This window comes from Phyllostomus discolor, chromosome 14 (genome assembly GCF_004126475.2).
Source record: "Phyllostomus discolor isolate MPI-MPIP mPhyDis1 chromosome 14, mPhyDis1.pri.v3, whole genome shotgun sequence".
Lineage (NCBI taxonomy): Eukaryota > Metazoa > Chordata > Mammalia > Chiroptera > Phyllostomidae > Phyllostomus > Phyllostomus discolor.
In genome coordinates, this window is record NC_040916.2 from 37175586 (window position 1) to 37188449 (window position 12864).

The following is a 12864-nucleotide window of genomic DNA, read 5'->3' on the forward strand; positions in this document are numbered from 1 at the left end:
CAGAAAGAGATTAGCTTGCTGTGGCTTTGCCCCGTGAGTGGTTACGAATGGCTGGGGACAGGTGGCTTCTGTCAAGAAAAGACAAGGGCTGTCCCAGCATGTGCCACCAACAGAGCTTAGGTTCCTTGACCCACAGAAGAGTTTTCTAGGTTTCCTTTCCTTAGAGAGAGAGGACTTGGAAGGGACATCGAGTTGACAGAATGCTTTCTGTCCACGGGAAACAAGAGGTTGTCAAAAGCAAGAGACGTGTCCTGGGGGCTCGATGACAGGCCGCAGGGCAGAATCCTGTTCTCAGCTCCCATCTAAAGACCAAGGTAACCTATCGGGGTCAGTGTCCCCTCAGATGTCAAAGTCATCCCACCAGGAGGACCATCATCTCTGCGAGGGACAGTCATCTTAGCAGGTGCTACAGCCTTCCTTCCACGGACCTCGACCTTCCCTCCAGAGGTCTCAGCCCGAAGAGTCACAGAGGCCAGAATCATCTACTCAGGGGCCACAGGAGTCATGATCTTTACAGGGGTCACGATCTTTTCCACAGGGGTCACGATCTCTTCCACAGGGGTCACGGTCTTTTCCACAGGGGTCATGGTCTTTTCTACAGGGGTCACTGTCTTTTCCACAGGGGTCATGGTCTTTTCCACAGGGGTCACTGTCTTTCCCACAGGGGTCACGGTCTTTTCCACAGGGGTCACGATCTTTCCCACAGGGGTCACGGTCTTTTCCACAGGGGTCACGGTCTTTCCCACAGGGGTCACAATCTTTCCCATGGGGGTCATGGCCTTTCCCACGGGGGTCATGGTCTTTCCCACGGGGGTCACAGTCTTTCCCACAGGGGTCACAATCTTTCCCACGGGGGTCACAATCTTTCCCACGGGGGTCTCTGTCTCCCCTTGCAGAGCCACACTGTGCTTCACAAAGCCTGCGGTTCCCCAGGTGGGGCTCACCGCCCTGCCTCTGGGGAGTGTCGTCACAGTGTCAGCCTTTCTCTGGGTCCCAGTGGCCACGCCCTCTCCCCCTGGGAGCAGCCCCCGCAAATCAGTGGTCAGCGCCTCGGTCACATTCACCCCTCCTGGGAGCAGCCCCCGAGAATCAGTGGTCAGCCTTCCAGGGCTGGTTCCTGAGGAATTCATAGCAGATGGGATCCAAATCTTTAGTAAAAGAGTTGAGCTGGACTCTATAGAAAATCATCAGAAAAGGATGAGATTTCCCATGTCTTCCTTCCCATCCCATAATTCCTGGCAGGGCCAGCACCACTCCAGGCCTGGAGTCCCTGCTCCCCAAACCCAGAACTGGAGGATCTCACAGGCACCCACATGAGGATATAGGTAAAGTCCCACCATGCAGAGGCCTTGCTCCCGACCTCATCACATACACACGACCCCAGGCACCCATGGGCACTCAGTGGGTTTGCCGCATTCCCGGTGAAGGACCTAGGAAGGCGTCTGCCAGGCCTCTATCCTCAGGCCCCCACTTTGGCCTCTGTGACGGCCCCTTCAGCAGGACCGTGCCCCCAGGGCCTAACTCCTTACTTGTTGAATCCTCAAGGAGAAACCGACCGCGCCCCCCATTGTAGGAGACACTAGGAAGAGCCACAGGCCGAGGAGGCTGCTCCGGACAGCGTTTCGTACAGACCGGGGTGCAGTCCCGTCTCCCCCTGGCAGCTGTCTTCCCGTTCCAAGCCCCGTCTCCCCCCCCCCCCCCCCACGGTGAGCCCTGCACGCTGTCAGCTCCAAGGCGCCAGGCCCCCTGCCTAACTGCCAGGGGAGTCTCCAGCGCCCAGCAGATATCAAAAGAAATCTAATTTCCCTTTCTGGCCCTTGGTCCCTGAAGGCAGGAGAGAAAAACCCAGAGAAATAAACTAACGCTCACTGAGCGCTCACCACGAGCGTGCCCAGTTTCCCTTCCACGTCTCTGGTGGCCGTAGCATGTCCCGAGTCTAAGGACCGCTCCCGCAGGACGGACGCAGGAAGCCAGGCCCGGAGAGGGCAAAGGGCACACTCCCAAACTGGGAGCACAGATCGGCCTGGGAATCGTCGAAGCTCCTCCCCTTCCCTCAGCGTCCCCTGAAGCCTCAGATCTGACACACGCCCGTTGCAGCCGCTCACACAGCTCACGACCCCAGCTTCCAGGTGACAGCCACTCACCGGCCTGGGCCTGCCGCAGGAGGCGATGCAACACGCAGACGAGGGGGAAAGGGCCAGCGCCACAGAACACGCCCCTGACGTCGTCCAGGTCCAAGGTCCACACCATGGCCCCCCCGAAGTGCTCTCTCTTTATGTACGATGCCTGAGGGGGGAGTGGTCCGTCAGCCTGCTGTCCTGGCCACCATCGGGCTGGCCCCCTGGCCCAGAACAGAAGACGGACTCCCAGAAGGCAATGCGGCAGGAGGGGCAGGAGGACGGCCTGTGTCGGAACCTAGCCTCTACCACTCACCAGCTGTGGGATCTTGACCCACCGAGATTTCTCCTCTCCCAAATAAGAGGGCTGGACCAGGTGGGTTTAGGAGACCTTGTGTAGTTCAGGTACGCCTGAAACTCACACGTGGTTTTTCGTCCTCTACTCAGCACACACACACACCACCCACCCCCACCCCCACCCCCGCCCCAGTGCAGACAAGGGCCTCGTGGTAGCGGGGGGGAAGCTATAGGCTGGATCGAGAAGAACTGAGGGCTCACCTTGTATCTGAAGCTGGCGGGGTCGTCATAGCCAAGCCACTCCTCCCCTTTGTAGGCATACGGGACGTACTGGTGATCGATCCACAGCTTCCTCGCCCCCTGGAGGAAGGAGCACACCTGCCCGGAGGATCTGGGTTAGTTCCGCGGAGGGCCATGGAGGGAAGCGGCCACAGGCGCCCTGCCCCGCGTCTGGGAATGAAGCATCCGGAACCCCGCACCGGGGAGGGAGGGGAAGGGGGCCCCCGAGCAGAAGTGGGGGAGCCACTTGCAGGAAAGCCTCCCTCCGTTCTGAATAAACCGTCCTGCTCCGCATCCCTTCCTCCAGCGCCCACAATGGGAAGGACAGCGAGAAGCAGGGGCTGAGTGACTCCCATGGGAAACCCAGCCTGGGTTCCGTAAAGAATGCCAAGAGCAACGTCCTCGCCGTGGCACACTTGACCCTGGGCCGAACCTGTATCTTTTCCAGAGAGTTTTCATGAGCAAATCTCTCTGTTCATTAGCAGTTGGTATGAACTGCCCCATCTAGGGACTTGTCAAACTAGCTTTTGAATCTAAGGAATTTCAAGTTCCCAAAGGCAAAGAGAAGTAGGTCATGGCAATCGATCATGCATTGGGGGGGGGGGGGGGGCGGCGTCTCCCTGCAAGCGGAGGTATTTGAGCTGGGTGCAGAAGTTAGTATCTAAGTCTTTGTGGGGTTTGATGGTTCTTTAAAAGTTCTTTCAAAATCTCTTTGACCCATAATGCCCTCCAAGGACATTATTTCGCTACGTTCTTATTCATCGCGATGTTTTCATTCATCGCGATGCGTCACTGCATTAGCAGGAAAACGTCCCTGCAGGTCAGCGCGGAGCAAAGAATGGAGAGACGCTGGCCCCTCCCCCTGGCACCCCTGCACCCCGCCTACCTTTGCGCTTGCTGCCCTCCGCCTGGGAGGGCCTTCCCATCTTCCCGCTCCCGCCCACCCATCAGGGCCCTACTGCGCTTCGGAGCTCTGTTCAGCAGCTGCCTGCTCCAGGGGACCTTCCAGACCCGACCGCCGCCCCCCTGGGCCTCTCACTGTCTACTCCCGGGCGTTACATCGCCTTGGTGCTTTGTATCTTTCCTTCACAAAAATCACAAGCTGTGCTGAGACTGGGGTGAAGGACGTAGAATTGGGGTAGAGGAGAAAGAATCCGTGGTAGAGGATGTTTGGGAATTGCCTCAAAACAATCTCATGGTGGGGAGGGAGAGGGCCAGGGAGTAGAGGTGGGACAAGGTGGGCCAGGAGAGGTGAATGAATGAGGTGAGGGGAGGGGCGGCACTGGGGGAGGGGAGAGGAGATGGTACTATTACTTTTGCAAATGTTTACAATTATATATATGTATACATAGAGCAAATATTAACTATTTCCATTTAGGCTGTATAGTAAGTCAGGATTGACTAATATGACATTGAAGTCTTTCAAGGGGTAGAATATCAGTCCCCCTTTATTCAGGTCCCATCTAGCGCCTCAGCCTTTGCAAAGGACTCACATGACTTCCCCTGAAGAAAAAGGAACTGCCCCAGAGAGTGGATTTCCCCTGCCCAGCAAACTACTTCTCGGCCCCGTCTCCAGCCCTCACCCTTGCCTTTGCCCCTGACCTCGCTCTGGCCCAGGCTACAGGTTGGGGGGCCTTAACCAACCGACAGAGGTCCCTGTCCCCGTCACCTCGAAATAAGCCAGGAAGCCGGGCTGCTTGGTGTACTTCCCCGGAGCCGCAGGCCCCACAGCTTCGGCCTGCAGCCGGTTCTCAGAGGCCCGGCGGAGGTGGAATGTCCGTCCGTAGGTGGGGAACCCCATGAGGAGCTTCTCCGAGGGGGCCCCCCGCTCTCGCCAGGAGTTCATGGCATGTGCCTGCACAGAGGAAGAGCAGACCCCTCCTGTCACTGCGGCGCGGGCTTGGGGGCGGGTGCACGGGCTGCCTCTGGGAGCTTCCCTCTCTCACCGAAGATTTGGGGTCTCCGAGCCGAGAGAACAGGGGGCTGTTGTGCCCTGTGAACTTTTCCCAGCTTCCGTGTAAGTCGTACGTCAAGACGCTGATGAAGTCCAGGAGTCTGTAAAGGGCGGGAGGAGGACATAGGTGGAAAGTGTGGGCTGGCTAGTCGGCTCATCACAGTGCTAACTAGATGACTAGCTAACTAGCTAACTAGCTAACTAGCTGTGTGCTGGCCACCCAAGCTCCCCTGCCGTTTCTGCCCGAGGGGCCGGCCCAGCTATGCCATCCACTTTAGATGCTGCCGCTAGAACAGACCGCTGGTTAGGCACACCTGCGTCTCAGGACCTGTGCCGCCCTGAGCGTATCCATGGAAACAGGGAGGCGCCACACTAGAACACCAAGGCCCTCCAGAGGTGTGCACAGGTTGTCAGGAGCAAAGCGGCACTGTCCCTCCGCAGTCAAAGAGCTTCTGTCCGTCTGCCACTCAAGGGACCATTGAAACCCCCGTCATCCAGGAAGCTGTCACAGTGACGAGGTGTACCTGAGCACTTACCAGGTCACTGGAACGCGAGTTTCCATGGATTATCTCATTTAATTTCAATCCGGCCAATACCCCAAGTACCGCAGCTGTCTCTATGTTCAAGCTGCAGAAACTGAGACCTGGCCGGGTGAGCTGACTGGCCTAAGGTCCCCCAGGTGGGGGAAGGCAGGACCCCCCCCCCGCCCCACCCCACGGGGCCTCTCCCCCTCCCGCTCGCACCGAAACCCCTCTCCCTGGCGTGACCACACACAGGAGCGCACCCTGTCCTGTCTTTGCTCGGCATCCGTCTGTAAATACTTAATTCTTTTTTTTTTAAGATTTTATTTATTTATTTTTAGATAGGGAAGGGAGAGAGAGAGAGAGAGAGAGAGAAACATCAATGTGTGGTTGCTGGGGGCCGTGGCCTGCAACCCAGGTATGTGGCCTGACTGGGAATCGAACCTGTGACACTTTGGTTCACAGCCCATGCTCAATCCACTGAGCTACGCCAGCCAGGGCTTCTAAATACTTAATCCTTGAAATTCAAGCAAATTAGTCCAGAGCCAGCCCGGCCAGGAGGAGTTATGAGCTCTTCATTGTCTGGCTTTGGAACTTTTGCAGGGTTCCCGAACCCTGAACACTGGGCCCAACTGGGAATTTCTGTGCCTGATTATGTGCCAATGGTTGGTGATTCAGCTGCCTCTCAATGTCAGTCACCTGCCAAATGGCAGATGTCCACAGATGTAGTCTGGGATGGCAGAGGCTGGGCCCATGGGCCGCCCCCTGGGAGGCCTGGCGGTGGGCTACGCAGGAGATCCTACCCGAGACAGTGTTGTGGGGACTGGCGCTGCCTCCCCCCTGACCCCTAAAGAAAGCCTGGGGTCTAAGGGACCCCGTCTTTGTCCCCACCATGCTCCTCAGCCCACCCCCTCCCCCAAGGGAAGTATGCAGGAGACTCTAGGGCAGGGTCTGGGCAACTCTGGGGTTCTGAGCGTGAGAGGCCTCCTGCCTTCTGCCCTCCGAGGTGGCCCCCACTTACCTTCCTAGTTGGGGCACATCATACGCTGTTTGGATGACGTGCGGGTCCCCAGAGACAGCCGCAGACAGCAGCAGCCTCGAGCGCGAGGTGAGCTGGGCCTCCTCCTGGAAAGCCGACAGCAGTTCCTGGGGGGACAAGAGGCAACCAGATGGCACAATCAGGGAAAGGGGCACCCTCCAGGAACCCTTCGTTTGCAGAGCCCCTTGAGCCAGGCTCTGGAAACGTGAAGGTGAGCCAGACTCAGGCCCTGCCCACGGGCCCTTCAGGAAGGCAGGCATGAGCCAATGTGGTCAGTGATTTAAGGGGGGGGGGGGTGGCAGGCAGGCTCAGGAGCAGAGGGTGCAGACCGCCTGCCTTTGGGTGTCCAGGAAGCTGCCCCGAGAGGGCGCCACTTAGCTGGAGGCCTGGAGCAGGACCTGCACACAACAGAGAACAAGCTACCCCAGGACACCTGCTCAGCAGCTCTTCAGCCCAACACCTCTAGGCTGATGGCAGGAAAAGAACATTCTGCTACCGCTCTCTCCTGCCCTTGCCCTTGGCCTCCTGCTTGCTCTTCCCATGCCACGAGCCCATATACAATAGAAGTAGAATCACTTCCAGACCCGGGAGCTGCCAGGCAGGGCTTACTTGAATTAAGAAGAGAAAATTCCACCGGTCGTGCGTGGGGCTGCCTCTCAGTCCCGGGTACAAGAAGCAGAGGTCCAGACCATCGAAGCCGTGTGTCCTCAGGAGGGATATAGCTGAACTGATGAACCTCCCCCGGGTGGCGGGTGTGGACAGCATATGGGTGAACCTGCAGGGAGACCCGGGCTGAGGCCAGGAGCGCTCTCTGTGAACCACAAGCCCTCCCGCAGGGCCCCTGGGTCCTCATCCCGTGTAGAGCACCAGGATGTGGCTGGAGGAGAGGAAGGCGGGTCTTTGAAACTCTCAGCCTTTGTTAGATCCGCTGCCAGCACCAGGGGCCGAGTACCCAGGAATGGGGCATTGGGGCAGCGGGGAGGAGGTGCAGAAACCTTGACCTGGCCCTGGGCGGGGGCACCGATACGCCGCAGCCTGGCGTGGGAGGCGGGCTCCGTCTCAACAGCTGCAGGAACACGGGGCCCGCCGGCCCGGCACTCTGCTCGCGTGGTCCCTTCTCTTGTCCGGGCACTGACACTCTGTCCCTGACCGAACTAAGGGAGGGAACCCCAGCCGGGGGCCAGCACTTCCTCAGGGCTCTCTGAGCTAATCTGGGCCGGGGCTGCAAGATGAGGTGTAAGAGGCCCAAGCTCTGATAGGGGTTCTGGCCTCTTTGCTCTTTTATTCGTCAGCTGTTTGATTTTTTTCTACATTATTGGAAAATGTGTAATTAATTGGAGTTGAACTGGAAGCGATGCTCAGCTAGTTCTCTGTGCGCAGGGATTAGACACCTCACCAGGTTCAGAGTGAGGCAGGCAGGGGTCCCTGACCTGTCTGCCACCTCCCAGGCGGGGGGTCACGGAGGGACACCTGTGTGCAATATGGCAAGTTCCCTAATGCCTCTCACTCCTGCTTTCTCTTCTGCAAATGTGCAATGCAAAGAAGCCCTCTGTGAGCCTCTTCCGAGTATCCACGGGATGGTGTGTGTAAAGCCCCCAGGCCCTCCTCTGCACACAGCCCTCTGCACACAGCCCTCTGCACACAGCCCTCTGCACACAGGTGTCTGCACACAGCCCTCTGCACACAGCCCTCTGAACACAGCCCTCTGCACACAGCCCTCTGCACACAGCCCTCTGCACACAGGTGTCTGCACACAGCCCTCTGCACACAGCCCTCTGCACACAGGTGTCTCTGCACACAGCCCTCTGAACACAGCCAGCCATCAGGGGCCCTGGAGGAGCGGGGCCTGGGGTGGGGCCTGGGGTGGGCGGGGCCAGCTCTTACCCACTCCCTCCACTGGGGTGGGCGGGCCCATCCTCCCTCCACTGTCCTGCACAGAAACAGCCTGCAACAATCCCAGGCCACCAGGTTGCCCTCCCCTGAAGCTCCTTCCTCCAGGGCGAGGCAGATAGTTATAAATACCCATTTATAAAGTGAGGAAACCCAGGACCTGTGAGGTTTGGGGTTTCTTCTTCTCTCCTAAACAGGACCCCTACCTCCTAGGAAGGGTTGTGGAGACAATGGTGAGGACCCCATTTTGACCCTCATTTCCCCCCACCCCCTTTCTCATACCCGGCTGGAACTTCCCTGTCCCTCTCCTTCGCCACAGAGGAGAGGCCAGGGGGGCCCTTGAGTCCAGGGCCGGGTCAGGACAGGAGGGGGGAGGGGGGCTTGGGGGCGAGGGTCTACATTAGCTTTCTCTCCGCAGCCAGGCTGGCTTCCCCACCCTTTCCTCACTTCCAGCCCGCCTGCTGCACCCTCCCACCTGCCACCACCCCCCCACCCCAGAGAGAAGATGGGGCCGCACCGTCTCACCTGGATGTGCCGAAGTTCCAGCCTCCGACGGACAGCAGAGTTTTCAACCCCCGGTTCCTGTGATGGGGGAGAGAGTCGGTCAGCTGGGTCCACGCACCAGTGGGCGGCTGCAGTCTCCGCTGTTCCCGTCATTCATTCGGGGACCAATGGGAAGTGGGTGGTGGGGGGGGAGCAGAGCAGAGCACAGGAAAGGGGCGCGAAGGAGAAGAGGGGAGAGATCAACCCACAGGCGTCACCCCCCAGGAAGCCCCAGGCTGCCCAAAGTCCGCCCGAGTTCCCCCCATCCCCATACTGTCCCCGTGAAAAGGAAAACGTAGGCTGAAATGTTTCTCTTCACTCGTTTCTTAATCAACTAATATTCACTGAGCAATTACTATGTGCCATGGAGTGCTTTTGGTGCTTGAAATTCAACAGCGAGCATGACACTGAAGCTGTTCCCTGCTCTCAGGGGCCTTGTCATCTAGTGACACGGGTTTTCCTGTCTGCTCACCTGTGACCATCCACGCAGGGACAGAGAGAGAGAACCCAGGAGATGTGCAGGAAGGAATGCTCACACAGCACTCACTGAGCGCCAGCCCTGCGCCGGGCACTGACCTGGCCGCTGGGAGATAAAGACAGAGCAGACCCCGCCCCTTCCCTTGGGGGTTCACAGCTGGGGGTTGCAGGTGACAAGTGGCAATAAAAACGCCAGCATCTGTGAGGCATCTGTGACGGGCAGGCCCTCTCTGAAGCACCTTAGCACAATTAATGCGTGAAATCCTCAGCACTGGCCTTGAAGGGTGAGTTAGGGGCAGGCAGGCCGAGAAGAGGGAGAAGGACATTCCAGGGAGAAGCATCAGCAACCACAAAGAGAGAGGGCAAGGAGTTCGGGGCGTCTGTCAGCAGGGAGTTCCCAACTCCTGGCTGCTCCCGAGTCCTGCCTGAGGGGAGGCTGGGACCCGAAGAGTCAGAGGAACACTGAGGAGGAACAGGAGAAAAGCCTTGATTCTCTTCCATCTGGGAAGCCTGACAACGGGACCCCCACGTTCAATATGGACACACCTCTCCTTGAGCTTGTTGAACTCCGGGTAGAGCATTTTCTCATCCTGGAGGTCCTTGGCCACCAGCTGATTGTCGTTCATTGAGGCAAAGGCGAATACCAGGTGGGTGCAGAGAAAGGGGTCCAGGTCACGGGGCCAGATCGAGGCCAGGCCAGGCCGGCTGTGTGCCCAGTTGGTGAAATAACACACCAGTTTGTAGGCAGCACCTGGCAAGGGAGAGCACGCGTCAGCTGGCAGAGGCCAAGGGAGGGGGTGGAGCTCAGCTTCCAGACAGCAGTGTGGACACAGCCCGGGAGCCAGGCCACTGTACTGTCACCCCACACCCCCGCCCCCCATGCTATGCTGAGGTCCCCTGCTGCTGAGGTCCCAGCAGGAAAAGAGTGCCTAGAGCTCCTGGTCAGAATGGGTCCTCAGGCCTGAATCCCAGCACACAGAGAGTGCCACCAACAGCAGGTGACTGAGAAGCCTCTGCTGAGCTGTACGGGACCGGCGACCCCTGACCCAGGGCCAAGGCAGGGCGAGGATGCAGGGCTCTGCCCAGCCGGAGAGTCGGCCTGGCTCTGGAGCGGGGGGTGGGGGGCACAGCGTCCTTACCACCGTGGTGCTGCAGCGCAAGGGCCAGCCCTGCAGGAAAGGAAGGAGGCCATCACTCACAGATTCAGCGGGCGCCCAGAGTGGGTGACACGCCCCCCAGCCCTCTAGGGACCCACCAACCCAGCACCATAGCAGACGTAGACACGCCAATGGAGACTCGAGCCCTGTCCACTCGTTTCTTCATCTCTAGGCTGAGTCAGTGCAACCAGACCCATCCAAGCTCCTTTGCACTCCAATAAACCCCATGTGCACACACACGTGCTGTGCTCAGGGGCCACCAGAGGTCCCAGCCAAAGCCCTGGGCCAGTGGTCCTCCACCGGCTGCAAACGGGAAAGCAGTGGTATCCTGGCTCCTGCCCACAGGGGTTCTGACTTCGCTGGTCTGAGGTGGAAACCAGACCTAAGAATGTTCCACGTGCAGCCAGGTTAGGGAACCACTGCTCTCCTCACTCCTCCCCGAGCCCCTCCTGCCCCGCCCCACCTCTGTCTAATCCAGGCCACCCGGGGCCCAGAGGGAGGACAAGCTTACAAAGCCTGGACTGAGGGACACACTCACCAACCCACAGCAGCAGTCTCCCCATCTCTGCAGTCTGAGGGCTGCGAGGCTGGAGCTCGGGGCCGTTTATATGAGCAGCCCCAGGTGACAGCACCGTGGGACAGCGCCGGGGCGGCCCAGCAACACATGTGCATGCACACACAGCCGGGGACAGTGACTAATGGGCTGCTGCCCCAGAGTCACAGCGACCCCAGCGCCTCCTGTCCTCCCTTCTCTGGCTCCCAGAGCCAGCAGAGCAGAACCTCCGGCAGATGGTGGCTTGGAGCGGCCGTCCCCACAGGCCATGGCCAGGGCAAGGCAGGGCTGGCCCCTCTTCCTGGTATTCGGCCCATGCCGCCTGAATAGGAGGGAGAAACACCACATGGGAGCAGAACTCCTAGTGTTACAAGACTACTGCGCAGGGGAACGTGTTACAGACAGTTTCAAAGCCCCGGCTTGGGACTCGGGCGGGCCTAAGCGTGCGTCCCAGTGCTACCGATGAGAAGTCCTACAGTCTTGGGCAAGTTCCTCAGCTGTTCAGGCTTCAGCGTCCACCCTTGTAAAATGGAAATAATCGCCCATAGCACTCAATAGGCTTTTAGAGGAGTTAAAGAGGTAACATCTGAGAAGTGTGAGGTCAGTGCTGGGCAGCCCCTAAGGGCCCATTGAATGGCAGTGGCCCAGGCGGGGGTGGGGGGGCAATGAGCTGCCCAGCAGCGCAGGGTTCTCACACCCAGACGCTGGCACTCGCCAGGCAGGGGCTCGAAATGGTTGGAGGGGACAGGACCAGGCAGCTCACTCTCCGCGTTACCGGAGGAATGACAGTCTGAGCCCAGTGACGCGCGTCAGCTGACACGAAGCGTCTCGGGTCAGGAGACAGCAGAGACTGGCGGGAGCAGGGGCTGGCTCAGTAGCCGCTGAGGGCAGCTGCGTGGTAAAGCAGACCCATGTTGGAAGGGTCTTCGATGTCTCAAGAGAAGACAGACAAAAGCCTGAATTTCTGTCCGAGCCGACAGTGACTGAGCCAGCGTGGGGCCAACGCCGAGCGAGTGCCAAGCACGTAAGGAGCAGAATGAATGCAGTTCGGACACCTGAGAGCCGAACTTTGAAACTACAACAGAGCCACAGGAAAAGTGAAATAGATCGGCGGCCAGGTGCCTTTGTGGTCCATCTGTTTTCTTCTCCCACTACAGAAGATCTCACTCAGGCCATGGGTAGGTCCCAGAGTTCAGGACCTGAATCTCGGGGGGCCGGGGAGGACCCCAAGTCAGATGTGCTCAGTGTCCATCCCCAGAGACTGACACAGTCACCGAATCCATGTCACCGAGGTACTAACCAGATGCCAATAGAGTGAATGAGGCAGAAAAAGAACACTGCCTAGTGGTTGAATTTGCTTCCCTTCCAGTGTGAAGAAACTGGGAGAAGCAACCTTTTCGTCAGCAGTTTGCTTGGGTGTCACAGAATGAGATCGATGAACTGGATGGGATGGGATGTTTCGGGCGAGGGTGTTGCGCTGAGGCTGGGAAAGCCTCATGGAATGCCCGCCCAGCAGAGGCTGTGTCTCCATCTGCTCCACAAATACTCCTCAAGCGTGTGCCCGGCCCCACTAGGTGCTCCTGGAGTGTCTGATTCCATGGAGATCGAGACACAGTCCCTGCCTGTTAGGGACCTCCGGGCCAGCGAGTGATGGACCCCGTGTGCGGTTCTCTCTGGGAGAAGAGTGTGACTCTCATCCCTCTTGGGTGGGCGCAGCGGGGAACACATGGGCCCCGCCTGCCCCCTCAGCGCCACCCTCCGTTCCTTGGGTCAGTGCGAACCTGAGTGGGGAGGTAACGCAGCCTCCTGAGAACAGCAGTGGATCGGGCTTGGCGACATCTGCACCATTGGGTTAGATTACCCCGGTGTGGCTTCTAACTCTGACGAGCTTGCTCTTGGCTGTGGCCCAGTTTCTAGCCATGGGCCCTGATTCTTGTTACCGGGTCTCTGCTTTGATTCCCCTCCCTGTCCCGTGTGCTGTACAGTTGTTGCCTGGGGCCTGGGGCCCGACTCGGTCTCACCGGGCTTCCGGGGCCT

General features: G+C 58.9%; 1 protein-coding gene across 1 annotated transcript; it reads right to left on the minus strand.

Annotated features, from left to right (window-relative positions):
• Positions 1-29: 29 nt before the first annotated feature.
• Positions 30-9803, minus strand: OVGP1 (oviductal glycoprotein 1). Its single transcript, XM_036015886.1, is given in 10 exon segments — positions 30-509; positions 861-1172; positions 2149-2286; positions 2676-2792; positions 4363-4548; positions 4640-4748; positions 6190-6314; positions 6817-6982; positions 8623-8679; positions 9664-9803. Coding segments are annotated over 10 exon segments (1683 nt in total). The 5' UTR covers positions 9744-9803; the 3' UTR covers positions 30-116.
• Positions 9804-12864: the final 3061 nt, after the last annotated feature.